Source organism: Sminthopsis crassicaudata, chromosome 1 (assembly GCF_048593235.1).
Source record: "Sminthopsis crassicaudata isolate SCR6 chromosome 1, ASM4859323v1, whole genome shotgun sequence".
In the NCBI taxonomy this organism is placed as follows: Eukaryota; Metazoa; Chordata; class Mammalia; order Dasyuromorphia; family Dasyuridae; genus Sminthopsis; species Sminthopsis crassicaudata.
In genome coordinates, this window is record NC_133617.1 from 153,526,074 (window position 1) to 153,545,974 (window position 19,901).

Below are 19,901 nucleotides of genomic sequence, written 5' to 3' on the forward strand. Positions count from 1 at the left end.
CTTTGAAACATATTATAGTAATTTATCCAAGAAATCATTTATTATGAGCAAGTTAGATTTATAACAAGGATGCAAATATGGTTCAACATTAGGAAATTAATCAACGTAATTGATCTATTAAAAATAAAAATACCCATAATTATAACAATGGATGCTGAAAAAGCCTTTGAAAAAGCAAAGTATTTATGTGATTAAAAAACCCTACAAAGTATAGGAGCAGAAGTACTTTTATATGATAAAAAAATCTATCAAAAACTGAACATGAGCATTATATGAAATGTATATACACTAGAAGTTTTCTCATTAAATACCGGAATAAAACAAAGACATCTATTATTCCCACTATTTTTTTATATAATTCTGGAAATGCTAGCAATAGCTAAATACAAAAGAAAGAAATTAAAGACTTAAAGATACATAAAATGAGATAAAACTATCCCTATTTATTAATTAAAAAAAGTATTTTACTTAGTATACAGTATAGTTGCAGACTACAAATAAGTCCTCAAATATCAACAGCATTTCTATATGTAATTTTTTTAAATACAAGAAAAAATATTCAAATTGTGGAAGTAGAAATTCCATTCCAAATAACTATAAAAGAATTAAATATTTAATGATCAATCTATAAAAGCATGTAAAATATTTGTATAGATTTGACTGAAAAGTATTTCCTAATGATAGGAGAAACATAATTACCACCCATAACAATGGATCTAATTCAACAAACATGATGAAACAATTACCTACATACAAGAATGCTGGGGATTCAGAAAGAAAGTCTGAAATTGAAACTTCAATAAATCAATCAAAATGTGTTTACTAAGTACCAACTGTCTCAAAAATTAGATTTATAAAAGTGAGACATTCTCTGATTCCTTGTAGCTTACTTTTACTAGACTTCATGTAGCTTACTTATACTAGGTGAACACAACTTGTTTGCAGGTAAGTAAATGTAGGAGAATTTGATGGAAGTGACACTTGACTAAGCCTTGAAGGGACATAGGTGTTCTAAAAAGCAGAGGTGAAGAGGGATTATACTCCAGTCATGTAAGAGAACTTGTGTAAAGGTAAAATGGTAGAAGATGGAATTATCATATAAAGGCAACAATTAGTAAGCCAGTTTGTATGGAATATAGAATGTGTGAAAGGAAAAGAATGTATAATAAAGACTGGAAAGGTAGGCTTTAGACAGATTTTGAAATTCTTTAAATTACAAACAGAGGAGTTTGTATTCATTTAGGCGGCTAGGTGAATCAATAAATAGAGTAATGGACCAGAAGTCAGGCATAGCTAAGGTCAAATTTGGTTTCAGATACTTACAATATGTAATTTTGGACAAGTCATTTAATTACTGACTGACTCAGAAGATCACACTGGTAGAACTGACAAAACTAGAACTAGAATTCAGATCCTATTACCCCAAGTTAGTGATATTCTGAGGTAATCAGAAATTGCTTCCTATGCATCAATAATTGTGGCAGGTTTTTGGGACAAGGACAAATATGGAATTACCTACCTTCAAAAAATTTATATTCTATCAAGAAAGGGAAAACAATATTGTTATTCAGTCATTTCTTACAAAGATACTGGAATGGTTTGCCATTTCCTTCTTTAATTCATGTACAGATGAGGAAATTGAGGCAAATAGGGTTAAATGACTTGACCAGGGTAACACAGCTAATAAATGTCTGAGGCTGGATTTGAAATTTTGGTGCTTTTGAATCCACAGACAGCATTTTATTCATTGTGTCACCTAGCTTCCCCAGGAAACAACATATATACATATCAATATATGCAGAATTTGTAGAATGCTTTAAATACATTTAAGAAATGAGGAGGGAGCTTTAGCAGCTGAAGGAAGCAGAAAAAAATCATGTAGGATATAGCATTTGAACTAGACATTGAAGGAAGATTCCTGAAGGGATTCCAAAAGTTGGGGTTGAGGAAGGAGTATTTCTCAAGTGTAGAAAATAGCCTATACAAAGGTATGGAGATAGGAAATGGAATGTCATGAATAAGGAAAGAAAAGTCAGTTTGACTGAAATGTACAAAACATTGAAAGTGAGTAAATTTGCCACAAGCTGAGCAAGGTGGGTTAGAGCCAGATTGTATAAGGCTTTAAATGCCAGATAGAGGCATTTCTTCTACATTATGATATGATAGGATTAATGCTAAAAGTGATGACAACATTCACTACTCCATATTTATGAATTTCCTGGCCTTTTTAAGCAAATTGGCTTATAATTACCTTGGGAGCCCTTCATAATTTTCCTCTAAAACATTCAATTATAGTAGAGCATTTTGAGAACCTCCAAAAAGGAAGATGAAGAGGAGTCAAGAAAGGAAAAAGAAATTCCTATTGTAACCCTCTTTTCCACATCCAACATATAACCTTTCATTGTTTTATCATGAGAACAACTTTAAAGCTTGTCTTTCTAAGTTTTTGTTCATCCCTTAACATTTTCATTTAAGGTTACAGTCACAGCAACAAGATACCTGGATCCTCCTCTCCCTCAACTCTATTCTTCTATCAAGGCAATAGGTGCCCACTGCAAAAGGAAAAGGGAGTGATAAGTAGGGAGGAGGAATTCAAAGCTAATAAGGAATTAAAGTCATATAGTAATTTTTATGCCAATTTTTCACCTAAAGGTAAAGGAAAATCCCTCTTGGAATAATTTCTTAAATGAAATCAGAATAGCATTTGGAGTTTTGCTTTACCGGTTGCAATTTAGTTGCTGATATTTTATTATGACTTACTTTAGAAACTGAAATTCCTGGTTTCTGGTACAGAAAGATAAGCAAGGGCTGGAGTTTGGATGACTCAGGTTTATCTTTGGTATCTCATAGTCATTTTACAGAAGACTGAATTCCTTGAGGAGGAAGATTTCTCTTATTAGGGAACATGAAATTTTTCTTTCCTGGCATTATCAGTTCACATGGTATGAAAGGGAGTTGGAACATATTCTAGCTAGAAACTTCTTTGCTTTTCATCAGCTGGAGTCACATCTGCAGAGAGTTTTTATTTCTGTTCTTAAGAGCTCTCCCCAGTATTAGGCTATATATGTACCCAGTTTAAATGAGTCAAATTATTGAGTAAGTCAAGCAGGATGTATAGCCAGATGGATGGCATATGGCCAGATTGAATGGTGGCCAGAATGATTTTTATGAGAGTGTCAATTTATGAAGGCCTGTCTTGTTTTGGTTTGGTTTGCTTTGGACGAGGGCAGAATTAACATAAATATCTCGAAGAACATTGTATTTTCTAGAAATACCTCAGTTTTATTATTTTTTTATTATTTCATTTCTTTTCATTAAAAATTAACAGCATAATCTTTATTCTATTAATAATGCTGAAATTCTTAAATAATTCAAAAGAAAAATCATGTAATTGGCTTCAGATTTACTACTTAATAAGTCTAATATAGTCCAAAGTCATAAATGGAAAAAGTCATTTCATCAAAAGATTATCTGAAATTCTTTATACTTGCTTAATTTGCAGAAAAGTAAATATATGCTTTTCCTTAAATACTTGGATAATTGTTTAAATTTCCCATTTTATATTGGTTACAATGACCTTGGCCTAACAATAACAAGTTAATTAGTGTTTGCATTAATTGCCTGTTCTATTGCTTAATTATGACTAAAAGATAATCACTATTTCAGGTTGTAGTTTTTGTATGGTATCTTCCTGATAGACATTTCTAGCATATATGTGGGAAAATATTGTTGAAGAAATGATAAATATTAATAAGTTTATAAATTTTATGAATACCATTAAAAGATCCAATTTAAAATATAGTAGTGTAAATGTTCTATTTAAAATCAAACTGAAATAATTAAATAATCATATATATATGCTCACATGTAGGTGTGTAAGACACATGGATATATAAATAAATCTCCAGCCCCAATATGTGACTTGCCAGGGTCACACACCCAGAAAAGTGTTAAGTGTCTGAGCCCAGATTTGAACTCAAGTCTTCCTGACTTCAGGGCTGATATTCTATCCACTATACCACCTAGCTGCCTCAAATTTATATGTTTTTTAAAATCTCTGCTACTATTGCATATTAAAGTCAAATCTCTGTCCCTACTGTTAGTAGGTAAAATAAAAAATTAAGTATATATCCAATATAAAAGATTGCCATACATGTATATAAATTATGTACATGCATGCATACATACACATATATAAACACACATACAATTCATTTATAGAAGTCTGAAATGAAATGAAATTGGCTATAAGTAATGTCCTAGTAATCTTATTTTTCTATTTATCTTTTCCTTTAAAAAACAACTATTAGTTATAATTAAACAACAAATGTGAAGGTCCAGGCTAGCTCCTCTGAAGGGCTCAGAATAAGTCCTTGCCCCACGTTGGGCGCCAAAATGTAAAGTTCTGTTGTCTCTAAGTTATAATCCTTCTCTGGGAGGAGGTTTCTTTTCTGTATAATCTTTTCCTCTGTGAGCAGATTTCTTGGGAGGCTTCTGGAGCCTTCCCCTCCAAAAGGGTGGAATTCCTGGACTTGCAAATCCACGGGACATCTCTTTGACTCAATCCAGACTGCTGTCCCAACTCAATGTCCCAGTCTAGACTGCTCTCCAAGCTCAATGTTGCCTCTTTTTATCCTCCCAGAGAATGGGCTTGTGAGTACTCCCAGGCACTTGTGGGAACTCCTACAGCCAATGAATTTGCTTCTTTAAAGTATTCCTTCAAGGTTAAAACTCCCTTAAAGGTTTGAATTAAAGGTGTGAATTCTGAGCTAGAGAATTGTTAAGTACCACCTTAGCACTTAGTAAGAACCTAATATCTCATTATCTCATTAGCACTTAGTAAGAACCTAACATCCCCCCTTTCTTTTGATTTAGAACACAGGGTGGTCATGACCTTGAAACATTAATCCATCAATATGGGAGGTATTACACATAATTACATAAATTACATAAACACATAGTAACATAACACATGCTAGAAGTGATGTAACAAATACATGATCAAATAATCATAAGTTGAGAATTTATACATGTCCATAAATCCATTGTCCATTAGTTCATGTGCCAAAAATACAATAATTCCTGCAAGTTTTTAAAGTTCTTTAACAGTCTTATCTTGTGTTAGGGAATCTTTAACAGTCTCCTTATCAGCCATGCTCTTTCAGTGTCAGATGTTTCTTAGATCTTCTCCTTTGTTTTGAAGTTTTTCTCTTTTTCTGTCTCTCTCCAGGTGCTTATTGCCACCCATCTGTTCCCTTCTCCATCTGTTTCCTTCTGTCTGTTAAAATACAAGCAAACCCTCTCTCCCTCTCTAATTTCCTCTTATTTACCACTTTCTAAATCTCTTCTCATCATCTGGGAATTACATTGGAGCTGTTTGCACTGGACACTGCCCTGTTGGTTTAAAAGGCCTGTATTCTCCCCAAGTATAATCCATTTCTGCTATCTGATTGCTTTTTGGCTGACTTATCAGGTAATCCCTTTCTGCCATGTGATTGCTTTTTTGCTGGTTGATCAAATCAGAATCCTGACCTTCTAACGGATCTTTGGGTGTAACCTCAGTTGCCATTATGCCCCACCTATCTTTTGATTGATATCTTGGAGGTGGGCCCCACTTCTCATTTCCCTGAGTCAGTCTGCATTCTGAGGCCCAGTGGAAGCCCTTGTGACGTTTTGGACATGGGGTTTTAGGTTTTCTCTCATCCTGTCTTCTCACTCTATCTCCATATCTACATTGAGCCCTTAAATGCCCAACTTTTCCATATTGGAAATATTGATGAGTTTCTCTAGAAGCCCCTTGGCAGGAGGGACCCTGTCTTTCCACATTCATCATAGACTGGGTATAAAAAGCGTTTGTCCCCACTGTAGCACAGCGTCTTATGATCTCCTCTAAAGAAGCATCTTTGTCTAGTCCCCATATAATTCTTTTGCAGATTTCATTGGCATTTTCCATAGCCAGATAAGTCTGGTCATTATTTCTGTAGCTGCATTTTTTTATCTAATAGTTCTTTTGACAGCAGTTTGCAAACGTCCCACAAAATCTGCAAAAGGTTCATTGGGACCTTGATCTATTTTAGTGAAAGCCTCTCCCCGATCTTTCTGTCTGGGGAGGGAACCCCAAGCTTTTATTGCAGCCTTAGCAATTTGCTCATACACTGTTATGGTATAATTAATCTGTTCTGAATTCTCTCCATATGGACCTTCACCAGCTAATTGCTCAAAAGTGAATTGTGTGTTAACTCCCGTTTCCAAATTGTATCTGACTTGGATCTTACATAATTCATGGAACTCCACAAGCCACAACAGATTTTGTCCAGGTTCTAAACATGTCCTTGCTATGGATTTCCAATCATTCGGAGTTAGGACTTCATAAGACAAACCATCTAGTAACATTTTAACATAAGCTGATGTAGCCCCATAAAGGGTACAACCTTTTTTCAAATCTTTAATTTTATTCAAATCTAAAGATATATATCTTCTCCTTTTTTGACCTAAAGAGTCAATCTCTTCAATCACAGGATATGCATGTATAAAAATCACTTACATCCTGTCCCTCTCTCTTAGCTTTAACCAATGCTTTTTCTAATCTTGTCATAGGCTGCTTAACAGGCGATTCTGTTTGTGTTTCTGCCTCTTCCCCTCCTCCTTCTTTCCCTCCAAAACTACTACTAGTATATATTTTTTAAAAACATGGTAAAATGTAGGTGTTCTTCACATTTATTTCCTGTACATATTAGGATAATAGTAACCAAATCATGTCCAGAAATGAGATAATGGATGTATTGACTTGCCAGGGTCTTTGTTTGCTACTGTCTAGCAAGGAATACCTAAATGATATTCTTTCATCTAACAAAAACAAAAGGAATAAGGTGTTTAACCTCCAAATACTAGATTCTGATAATATGATATAACTTTAAATTCAAGATAAATTCATTTAATATTTGCATTTGAAGAGTAAAAATAAAAGTAGCAGTGTTTTAATGGGTTTTTAAAAAATTTCTCTGAATGGATCAGATGGACTTTGGAATCTACTGGAAGATTCATCATTTTCATGGTTTTATGAGGACCATGAATAATAAGAATGCAAGTTTCTCATCCCTTTTGAATGGAATCATGTTCTACCTAATCTATTTCTACCTGTGGAATTCCTAAAGTTAGTTTAATTGATAGTTTAGTGATTTTTTTCAGATTCTTCATGGGTCCTATTTGGGATTTTTTTGGCAAAGAAACTGAAGTAGTTTGCCCTTTTCCCCCTAGTTTATTCTGCAGATGAGGAAATTGAGATAAACTGACTTGTCCAGGGTCAAACAGCTAGTAAGTGTCTGAGGTCAAATTTGAACTCAGGTTTCCTTGACTCCAGCTCTGGTGCTCTGTCTTCTGTATCACCAAGTTAAGATTATAAATCAAGATAAAACTGGTTTCTGGAATTAACTGAGTAAATCAAAATTTATTCAATTAATCACACAGCTGAGTCATATGGATATATTCAACCTGTTTATAATAAAGAGTCCAAGAGTACTCAATGACAGTGACATCCAGAAAGCACACTGGGGTCAATCACAGGAGATTACTTTTTCTGAGCAGTGTTTTGCAAAAAAAAAAAAAAAAAAAAAAAAAAAAAAGACAGGAAAAAGCACTCTTCACATGTAAATGTAAATGGAATTTCAGAATTAGGAAAGAGAATTAGCACAGTAAGGAATGAGAAAGTGGTGTTAGAATATAATGAGTACTATACATAAAAGGGACAAGGAGAAACAGCATTCTAACCGACTACCAGAATCAAGATGACACAAGTTCAAGCTCTCCCCATCCTAACATCTCCTGGCCATGTGACTACAAACAAGCTAGTGAACTTTATGTTATGAATGCCGATGGCAGAGTCTGGTGAAACCTACAGATCCTTCCTCAGAATAATTACTTCTAATTAATTTAAGAAAATTAAAATAAAATGCAACAGATTGTAAAGGAAATAAATTTTATTCAATGACAAATGTAACTTTTTTCCCCCATGCAAGTACATGATCCTCTCAAAACTCTCCATGAACTCCAGGTCAAGAACTCCTGCTCTAAACCAAGTTAAAAACCATGTATCAATCTGCATTAGTAAAATGGAAATTTCTTATCTGGGCACTGCATATAATGATGAAATTTAAGATACATATTAAAAACAGAGCTCCATTATGAAATCATGAAATTAGCAAGCTAATTTCAGAAAAGCCTGGAAATACATATATGCATCGATGTTGAGTGAAGTGAGCAGACCCAGGAGAATATTGTACACAGTAATAGCAATATTGTGTGATGACTATGAGCGACTTAACTCCTTTCAACAACACAGTGATTCACAACAATTCCAATAAACTTGAGATGGGAAATACTATCCACCTCCAGGGAAGGAACCATGGAGACTGAATGCAGATCAAATTATTTTCACTTTTTTGTTGTTTTCTCTTTCTTGTGGTTTTTCCCTTTTGTTCTTTCACAACATAACTAATAAGTAAAAATGTTTAAACAGATTGTACATATATAACCTATATCAAATTGCTTGCTATCCTAAGGAAAAGAGAGGTGAGGAGAGGGTATAAAAGTGAATGTTGAAAACTATCTTTACATGTAATTGGAAAAAATAAAATACTATTAAGTGAAAAGAAAAATATGCTCCAAATTTCATTACAGGCAGAATGGAGTGTCCTTGATGCTGATTTTGAGCTGCCATTTTTCCAAACTTTGTTTCCTAATCCAATATTTTTCTAATATATGATGATGAAAAAAATCTGAGAGACTAAGTAAAACAGAAAGAAAAGAGGGTTTGATGATCAATTATGAAGGTTACAAAACAAAGTTTAACACAAAGTGACATAGTTTGTAGCTAAAGATATTCTATCTGTAAGTAGAGAAACACAGTTTGTATGAAGATGAGGAAACTGAGGCAAAGTGTGCATAAACATTCAGAGAAATGGCAAAATAAAAATGGACTAAGAGGTTCAAACAAAAACTAATTGTTCCTAAAGCACACAAATATCTATTCATAAATTTATAAACCTATATAAAGATGGAACTTTAGTATGCACTCTAATGCATACAAATTTAAGGATGGAAGAGCTGAACCAACAGGAAATCTATGCACAGCAACATTAAATGGAAAGTATTCATATAGAAATGGCCAATGGAAATAGGCCACATATTAAATATAGGGATTTCATCAGTTTAGGAACTCCCTCCATTGCCACAGATTGCAACTCACTTGTATCTTATTAAGACAGTAAATATGAGCAATTTCAGCCCCCTAAGCACTACTTCAATTTTGTGGATAATTAGTAGGATTGTGCATTCTACCTAAATTACCTAGAACGCTGAAGCTATGGTGCTTGGTTTTCCATAATCACATACAAAACCATTTCAGTCTCAGAATAACAGGGACATATTATTCAAAGAGCACAGACTGGAATTAAACTTGACATTTAAACACCAATCTCTCATGACAAGATTTTTTTATTGGATGTGTTACATAAAATGATTAAAGAAAAAGTAACTAAAATTACTGTTTATTTTGCTCCAATGTTTTCTGCTACCAAAGGATTAAAATGAGGGTACGTTTAGGATTCTGTTTTCCTGATTAGTTGTTCTAACATGTCCCATTGTTGTGTGGTTACCTAGCATAAAAAGAAAAATACAAATATATGTGATCCAATAAAGATTTACTAAGATTTAGTAACAGCATATATGAATATCAGATCTGGGAAATAACATTACCTTCATTAAGCTGTTGAATTCTCCTGACAAAAATACATATTCTCCTCCATCAAATCTAATGATCTAGAAAAATATAATGGAATAAAATAAGAAGAAACTTGGCATTTCCTAATTTTTTCTATTTAGAAAACCCAAATGAGACTGCTCACTCAAAGCCTAAATTTTTTAAAAAATTGTTTCTTTTGAGTGGTAGTGGTAGTAGTAGTTAAAATAACAATAAAAATGTTAATAATAACAACTGATACTTTAAAATTTACAAAGTACTTTATAAATATTATCTCATCAATAATAATGATGATGACAATAATGATAATATGGATGATATTCTATCAATGTTTTACTCTACAACCTAACCTGGAATATAGAGGAAATCCCAGGCACTTGAAGGCCTCCACAACAACTCATAAAGATGATCTACAAAGGTAAAGAGGGAATGTGATCTGTGATGATAGAGTAAAATACTCAGAAAATCCAGATCACAGACATCACCATTACTATCACTATCATTATTATCATCATCTTAATTAATTGTCATATAACACTTTGCATACTACTAGTAGGAATCACAATTGCCTACATTTATACAGTACTTAATATAATATATTAAGATGTTTTCATAAATATCAAATTATGAATTATAGACTGAAAAGAAATATATACAAACATTTAAATATTTTAAATAAGGTGAATTCTTAAGTTTAAATGTGTATATTTATATCCATATATATGTGTATATATAAAGATGTGTGTATTTGTACATATATGTATATGTGTGTATGTACATGTGTGTATGTAAAAATCTCACACTTGGCACATTCAGGATCAAATCTTAGCTATTTTTTAAATTTTAAAAAAACAAGAAAAATCAGGCTTACAGATCCATTAATCCAAGAGGCATAATCACTGCACAGGAAAGCAGCAAGATTTGAAATTTCTTCTACAGTCCCTAGTCTGCCACAGGGAAGTCTCTCAATCATTTCCTGTTCAAATTCTCCAGTTGGGTCAAGGCGGCTAAAAGCACCCTTAGGAATTAAGAAAAATAAAGTTAGGCTACATGATGGTGGGGAAAATAAAAAGAAAACAAACAAAAAAGTCAACTTGCCATTCCCCTTTCAAGTGAATTAGTCAATTAAAAATAAACATATGAGAAAGGGGGAGAGAGAGAGAGAGAGAGAGAGAGAGAGAGAGAGAGAGAGAGCATTAGACACATATATACAAATACAAATACATGAATGAATAGCAAGTAAATAAATGGATAAATAAAGACTAAATGAAGCTACAAGAATAGATTATTCATTCTTTGAAGTTCTAGAGAAAGAATCAATCAAAGGATAATTCTTTTATTAGTCTTTGACTAGAAAGTACATATGCCCTCTGTTTTGCCACTTATTACAAGTACCTGTCTAAAGAACCTTATAGATTTGTTGTAAGACTCAAATGAGAGAAGGTACACGAAGTATTCTGAAAACTATAAATTGATCTACAGATGCACATAACAGCATTACATAGCAAAAGAGAGAGAGAGAGAGAGAGAGAGAGAGAGAGAGAGAGAAGAAGAAGAAGAAGAAGAAGAAGAAGAAGAAGAAGAAGAAGAAGAAGAAGAAGAAGAAGAAGAAGAAGAAGAAGAAGAAGAAGAAGAAGAAGAAGAAGAAGAAGAAGAAGAAGAAGAAGAGGGAGGAGGAGGAGGAGGAGGAGGAAGAGGAGGAGGAGGAGGAGGAGGAGGAGGAGGAGGAGGAGATAGGAGAAGATGGAGAAGAAGAGGAAGAAGAAGGAGGAGGAGGAGGAGAAGAAGAGAGAGAAAGAAAGAAAGAAAGAAAGAAAGAAAGAAAGAAAGAAAGAAAGAAAGAAAGAAAGAAAGAAAGAAAGAAAGAAAGAAAGAAAGAAAGAAAGGAAGGAAGGAAGGAAGGAAGGAAGGAAGGAAGGAAGGAAGGAAGGAAGGAAGGAAGGAAGGAAGGAAGGAAGGAAGGAAGGAAGGAAGGAAGGAAGGAAGGAAGGAAGGAAGGAAGGAAGGAAGGAAGGAAGAAAAAAGCAATTCAATTCAAATGTGGAAGATTTGCAAGACAATTTCTTTTCTTCTTTAATTTAAAGTATAACAGCAGAAATGAGCCAACCATAAAAGAAAAAAAAATATCACCTAGATCCTGGGAAATGGGGGGAAAAATAAAATACACACTTAGAAAACAATTTCTGACTTAAGTTATATGGGGGAATGGGCCAAGATGAAAAATAATTTCATCTCAATCAATAAAAGACAATAAATCTTTAGTATACTGGAGCCCTAATGTCTGGGTAATGGTCAATGATAGTAACAATGATGCAGAAACACATCATGTGTTAAGAGTTCTTAAATAAATAATAATTTTGGGGGAATAATAATTATGTTATTTAGTACTTTAAAATTTACAAATTACCCTATGAGGAAGATAGTACATGTATTATTCTTCCCAAGTCAAAAGATTAGGAAATTTGAGGCTCAGAAAGTTTAAGACATATAGGAACATGGGTGTGCTAGTAAATATTTAACAACCACCTATCTGAAAAAAAAAAGTATGAACTATACAATTTTAAGTTTAATCTATATTACCGACACTTTACCCATTATATTCTTAAGTCTAGATTACTAACGATGCTATAAATCAACTGTACAATTTGCCAATTTCCAAGTATATATGCTGAAACTGAAAATTAAACAATTATCTTTCAAGAGGTCATTTAAGCTGCCTCTAGAACTCCCATGCTTAGGACCACAGTAGTAAGAGCTTAAAAGAGACCTCAGAAATTAAATGGTCCAATCATCCCATTTTACAGATGAAGAAACTAAGGAAAAACTTAACCTTAAATTTAACCTTAACTGAAATTAAGACATTTGCCCAAATTCATATACCTAGCAAGTGCACAGATCTAAACACAATTCTGAATATAAGTAGGTATTTAATAGATTGTTTTATGCCATTTCCTCCTATGTAGTTAGGAAATCAATCAGACTAGATATAGTCCATCAGATTCTTATTCAATGATCATAGTTAGTTAAAAAGATGGGGAAATAAATGTATTCCTAGGTGGCGTGCATTTAACAATATTCAGTAAAAATACCTTGTCTGGAGAACAGTAGATCTAATCTAGAGGTGTTTGAATTGACAAGGAAGGGACAGACAGAACACTGTCCATACAAATTTGAGAAAGAGATACAGCACAGGTGAAAAAATTAAGCAGAAAAAAGGATGACCAAGGCCTAATAAAACACAAGGGAATAGGAAGGAGAAGGGAATAAGCATTTCTATAGCACCCACCATACATGTACAAAGCACTATGCACAGTGCTTTACAATGAATAATAATAGTGAACATTTCTATAGCACTACTATGTGTAAGGCACTATTAAGTACTTTGCAATGAATAATAACGATGAATACGATAGTTAACCTTTCTATAGCAAGCTACCATGTGTCAGATACTGTGCTAAGAACTTTACAAGTATTTGATCATTACAAGACAGTTGCTGCTAATTGAAGTCAACAGAGTTTAAGTGGCTTGTCCAGGATCATACAACTAATATGTGAAGCCAGATTTGAAACTCAACTTTTCCCAAATACATGCTCAGTACTTAATCCACTGAACAACCTGGATGCTTTAATATACAAAAAGCACAAGAGTAGTAAAACTAATGGCACAAAATATGGATAATAAAAAGTGATAGTCCGTAAGTAATACAGTTTCAAGTCCCCTCAACATCCTTCATCCCCATGTGAATGCAATCCACTTTACCAATGTCTCTTTTGAAACGTGGCTTATACACAAGATCTTCAATATAATCTAACAGTAGATAGTGCTTTTTATCAACTCTAGATGTTATTCTTCTGCTGAAAGAGTCTAAGTTTGTATTCAATTTTTTGACAGTTAACAGAATATTGACTCATACTGCCCAGTCAGCTAAGGTCTCCAAGTTTTTTCTTTTAATTTCCTTTTTTTTACTGAGTTGCTTTCTAGATATTTCTCCATCATTCTGTACTGGTACAATCATTTTTCTTAAACACCCATGAATTATTTCAAGTATATTCTTATTTAATCTCATTTTATTAAAACATTTTATTAAATTACAATTCGAACTTAATAAGATATTTTAGTACATTAAGCTTTGGGACCCTAATTACCCAATCTATTGATTATCTCTCTTTTTTGTCTTCTGAGAATTTGACAAACATACCATCTATGCCTTCATCTAAGTTACTGATAAAATTCCAATGCAAGGAGACAAATTTGACTTTTGTCAATATCACTAAGCCTAAATGAAAAATAGGTCCTCCTGACTAGAAGATAATATATGAAGAGTAAAACAACAAGAAGTAAGAAATTAGAGCAGAGCTTCTCAATTATTTTTTGTATTATGGAACTTGATGGCAACAGAGTGAAACCTAAACAAGGATGGATATTTTTAAAAGCATAAAACAAAATAAAATACATAAGATTACAAAGGAAACCAATCATTTTGAAACATGAGTATCAAGGTTTTTTTGAAGTTAACAGATCCCAGGTTAAAAACTCCTATTTTTGATTAAAGGAGGGAGTAGCAACATTATAGATTTAAAAAAAAAAATTAGACATTCATTCATGGGGAGAAAAACATGACAGAGGTCATTTAGATAAGAATTAACTGAAATAGAAAGAGAAATAGCATTGTTTCAGTACTAGTATATACTATTGAAACTTAAGATGATCTTCATTGAGGACTGTGTGAAATAGATTTAACATGGAAGAACAATATTGTAGTAATGAGAAGATTGTAATCATATAGCCATCTCTTGCTGTTCTTTTTTTGGAAAGATCAGAATAGCTATTCAATTTGTAATTTGGTTTAATGATCACTTCATCCCTCAAAAATTGGAAGTACTTAATAAGGGGAATGGCGATTATAAAGCTAATTTTGACCAACAAGGAGCAATAGTGTACTACCAGGAAACTCGGAAGACAAGTAATCACTCCTTCATAGATTTTGTGACAGAGAAGAAAGAGTTAATCTGTGAATAATCTGACATACCTTAGATTTTGGGAGAACAGATATCAAGTGTTCAGAGTAAAGCTAGGTAAAATTCAGGGGCCCATTATTTTGAAAGTAAAGGAAGCCCAAGAGGGATGATAGGAATCTCTTAAAAAAATTTACAAAGATATAAACATACATTATTCCAATAAGGAGGAAAAAGACTAATGTGAATGCACAGTAAATTCATCAATAAATTCAGATTTTAAAAAGAGATGTGGAGAAGCTGAATTCCATATGATTATCTTGATGAATCTTACTTTTGGAAAAGATATGAAGAAGAAATGTTCCTCCATTCTCCTTTTGTTGGAGATATGTTAGGAGGCGGCATTGTGGAGATAGAATGTAGTATATGCTGTCAGATATGATTGTTGTTCTGGTTTTGCTTAATTTTTGTCAGAAGGAAAAGCTCATGATTAAGGTAAAGATCATCATAACAATAAATGTTTGTGATGTACCTCACCCCTATATACTCTGTGATCAGAAAATTGTTTTGTTGCTGTGTCTCACACAAAACACTCTATCTTCCAACTGAAACTGGTAGTCCTCTATGCCGGAATTGTCTCCTTCATCTCGGTCTCTTAGCTCCTCTAGCTTCTTTCAAGTATCTTTTAATATCTCATCTTCTGTGAAAAGGCAGTGGGCTTAGTGGTATTGAAAAAAGATTAAATCAGTAGCATAGATGAAGACACAGATAAGAGGATTAGCAAAAGTCATAAAATGAGACAGTCAGTAGGATGGGTAACAGAATTAGAGTTCCAAGACATCTCACCAGATTTGATGACAGAACAGATCTAATAAAATGAGATTAGTAGGGATAAATGTAAATGAGTCTTTATTGAGTGCGCCTTAATGCTAATATTTTCTTTCTGTTTCATCTCCTATTGCGCCTAAATGTATGTAATTGTTTGTACATTATCTTCTTCCTTGCCCTCATTAGATTTTGAAATCTCTGAGAATTGGCACTGTTTTCCTTTCCCCCAGGTTTAGTTAGCTCATTAAGTGACATTTGGTAGGAATTTAATAAATGCTTGTTGACTTGACTAGACTTGATATGAAAAAAGGCATCAACTTAAAAAAAAAGTTTTAAATACATGTTTAGAAAATAGACACAAAGTAACTGAGGAATAATTTCCCATATAAATCCATTTTATACTTTGTATAAACATGCTTTGTATGTACATAAATGTTAACACATTGTGTCCTGGCACTAGAATTTGCTTTTTTCTGTATCTCTAGCACTTCACATGGTAATTCACATACTACATATCTCTTAGTTGACAGGTTACATACAAATATGCAGCATAATCCAAAATGAAAATAGGATAACCAAAATCTCAAATGGGCTGAAGGGAGCAAAGAATACTAACATAAACAAAATGAGCTTTTTTATTTTTGTCAAGTACAAGATCAGAATCAAAGAAAGAATAGTACTAGATATCACCCTTTATTCCACCATCACTCACTCTCCAATATTAACCAGTTGCTAAGTCCTTTCATTTCTAGCTTTGGAATATCTTTCTTGCACCACCCCTCCTCTTGTCTGGCACTGAGGTGTGAGCCCTTTTTTACTGTATGCCTGGACTTCTACAATAGTTGCTGATTGGTCTCCCTGCCTCAAGTTCTGCTATCCCTTTTCAGCCTTTCCTCTAGTCAGTCGTCTGACATTCATTGAGCACCTTCTATATGGCAGGCACTGTGCTAACAGTTGGGGATATGATGAAAGGTAAAAACAATACAAAATAGGACAAAACAGTCTGTTCTCTCAAGGAGCTCCCAGTCTATTGGAAGAAACTGCACACATCTCTTATAGATTAATTATACAAGGGAAGACTGCAGAGCGGTGGGAAAGGCTTCTTGCAGAAGGTGGGGCCTTCGATGAGACTTGAAGCAAGGCAGGGAAGCCAGGAAAACAGAGGGAATAGAATAGAATAGAAATTACAGACATAGAACACTATAAGTAAAAATATTTGGATTCAGGAGATGGGTGTGTCTTGCTAAAAGAATAAGCAAGGTCAGTGTCACTGAATCACAAAGTATGTGGGGTAGAGACCATATCATAATCACTGATGAATATGCTAGTACTAGCTGAAGTCAATCAGTCAACAATAAATATTTATTAAGCGTCCACTATGTATTTAGTACCTTGCTAAGTACTGTGGATACCAAGAAAGACCAAAAAAAAAAAAATCCTTGTCCTCAAGAATGCACAATCTAATGCACTGAAACAACTGAAAGTGAGAACCAAAGGTAAGAACTGAGGATATTTAGCCTGGAGAAATGAAGACTTAGATAGGACAAGATGATTAATCAAGAGCAATAGGAAGAAGTTACAGAAAAGATTTCAACTTGAGAATTAGAGCTACAAAAGAGTGGGCAAATAAATGCAATAGAATGTTATTGTTCTATAAAAAACGATCAGGATGATTTCAGAGAGATCTGAGAGACTTTATATTAAGTGAACTGATGCTAAGTGAAATGAATAGAATCAAGAGAATGTTGTACACAGCAACAATATTGTGTGACCATCAATTCTGATGGATATGGCTCTTTTCAACAGCAAGGTGATTTAAGCAAGTTTTGATAGACTTGTGATGGAGAGAGCCATCAGCATCCACAAAGAGGACTATGAGTTCTGAATGTGGATCACAGCATAGTATTTTCATCTTTTGTTGTTGTTTGCTTGCTCAATTTTTCTTTCTCATTTTTTCCCTTTTGATTTGATTTTTCTTGTGCAGCATGATAATTGTGGAAATATGTTTTGAAGAATTCTTTATTTTTAACCTATATTGGATTACTTGCTCTCTAGGGAAGGGGGCAGAGTGACGAAGAAAAATTTGGACACAAGGTTTTGCAAAGGGGAACATTGAAAACTATCTTTGCATATATTTTAAAAAATAAAAAGGTACTATTTAAAAAGAAAATAAAAGTGGGCAATATTGATAGAAGTAACAAGATTCTCACTTAGTAGAGGCCTTCAAAGGCCAGAAAAAAATTCTCATCTGGTGTATTACAAAAAGTATTAAATTTTAGCTGTGGGCTGATATCATTTTCAGTAGAAGATACATCTTCTGCCAAGTTAGATTTATGAAGCACCTAATGTTCAAATCTGAAAGGAATCATTAAAAAATCTAAGGATAATGGATATATTGCTTGCCTCTCAATGGACAAGGGAAGACAACAGGGAAAGAGAGAAACTGGGAGTCAACAATTTTTTAGATAAATGTTAAAAATAAACATATATTCGAAAAAGAGAGCATTTAGTCCATTTTACAGATAAATAGTTTCAAGCATAGCAAGATTAATTGACTTGCTAGGTTATAGAGAGAGTAGAAAGCACAGGTTGAACTGAAACCTATGCTCTCCTGACTCTAAATCCATTGCTTTTTCTACTAAACCACACGATTTCCTAAATACTGATAATTATGTCAGCTTTACTTTGAAATTACTACCAAAATGCATGAAAAATACATATGCATTTAATATAAATTTTGTTGACTCTTCACCTTTTTTTTAATTTGTTCTTACTTTAAAATTCTAGATAACCAAATGTAGCCATTTCAATATTAATATATTTCAATATTACAAGGCAATTAATTGCCCAAGGTCATTTCTACAACATCTTAAATAAAAGGGCAGGTATTCAATATTCTTACGTTCCATATGCATCATGATATTACATTAACTAAGACTTACTTTAGTTTTGATAGGTCCTGGTTGTATCACATTGAATCGCATGCCATATCTACTCCATTCAGCTGCAAGAGACCTAGAAATTATCACAGAGAATAGGAAATCAATAAACAAATTTTCCTTAAAAAAGGCACTGATCTTCTCTGGACTAAGCCCACTATGAAGGTATTTTCTCTCCCTCCTCATAGTGTCTTCCCTTTAATAGCATCTTTCTTCTTACTATAGCTAAATATGGTTAGTCTGCTAAACTCCTGTATGGATCTAGCATGTTTAGGCCTCATGGCACATTCCTTTAATGGATTCTTCCAAATGTCTTTCCTTGGTACTGCTCTCCCAACTTTATTTCATATTTGCTACTTCTGGTGCCAATTTTACCTCTCATTTTATCTAAAACTTCTTTTCTTAAATAAACCTATCTTTAGGTATAAAGGGCTAGAACTGAGCAGATGCACTTAACTTAAGACAACCTAGCACTTAAGGTTAATTACCAATTGGACAATTCTCTATTAACATATGCTTGGAGGATGACCCTACTAAATTCTGCTAACTCAATCTGTGGGTGTATACAGTGAATGAAAAGAGGCATTGGAGGGTGGAGTAGGACAAGAGGGATCATTCTTTGGTGGTGGAGAGAGAGAGAAAGGAGGTGTGGAGATTCCTATATCTAATCCCCTGATAGAGACCCCAGAAGACCAAGAATAAAGACTTTTGCTTATCCTGATTCTGGCTGATTCTAAGATATCCAGGGTACTAATGCAGTCATAGCATTTAGGCAAAGAGAGGAAAAAAGGTACTGATTTCTCAACTGGTGTGGGAGGGATGAGGGAAAGAGAATTTGGAACTGAAAATTTTAAAAATAAATATAAAATGAAAAGATATGCATAGATTAAGTCTTCCTATCTTGCCTAGACTAGAAATACAGGGACTACTCACAGGCCCAACCTCACTCTAATCAGCACAGGAACTTTGAAATGCTCTCTAATTAACCTGCCAATTTATCCCTCTTCTCTCCTGAGGGATCACCAAGTAAATGCCAAATTTGTTTTACTGAAACTCAGAACTCCCAAGCACAAGAGACCTTCTCAACATCAGGAAATACAGGCATACACCACCACATCTAGCAAATCTGTTTTCCAAGGATGCACAGTACCTACCGCCACCAAGACCATGGAAGTTAGTACTTTGCAGACTCATTTTCATCAATTTAATGAAACAAAGTGCTCACCATATGCATAACACCTTTGAACTTCAGTCATTTTTTAGTCATGTCTGACTCTTTGTGACCATATTCAGGTTTTCTTGGCAAAGATACCAGAGTGCTTACCATTTTTTTCTCCAACTCATTTGACAGATGAGAGAACTAAGGCAGATAGGATTAAGTAACTTGTCTACAGTTACACAACTACTAAGAGTATGAGGAT

At 33.7% G+C, this 19,901-nt stretch overlaps 1 protein-coding gene across 1 annotated transcript; it reads right to left on the reverse strand.

Moving 5' to 3' along the window:
* Positions 1 to 9,474: 9,474 nt before the first annotated feature.
* On the reverse strand, positions 9,475 to 18,614 carry LOC141544124 (2,4-dienoyl-CoA reductase [(3E)-enoyl-CoA-producing], mitochondrial-like). Its single transcript, XM_074269909.1, has 4 exons — positions 18,484 to 18,614; positions 10,629 to 10,775; positions 9,754 to 9,816; positions 9,475 to 9,653 (listed from the first exon to the last, which is right to left on the reverse strand). The coding sequence occupies exons 1-4, from the start codon at positions 18,523 to 18,525 to the stop codon at positions 9,597 to 9,599; spliced, it is 309 nt and encodes a 102-aa protein (XP_074126010.1). The 5' UTR covers positions 18,526 to 18,614; the 3' UTR covers positions 9,475 to 9,596.
* Positions 18,615 to 19,901: the final 1,287 nt, after the last annotated feature.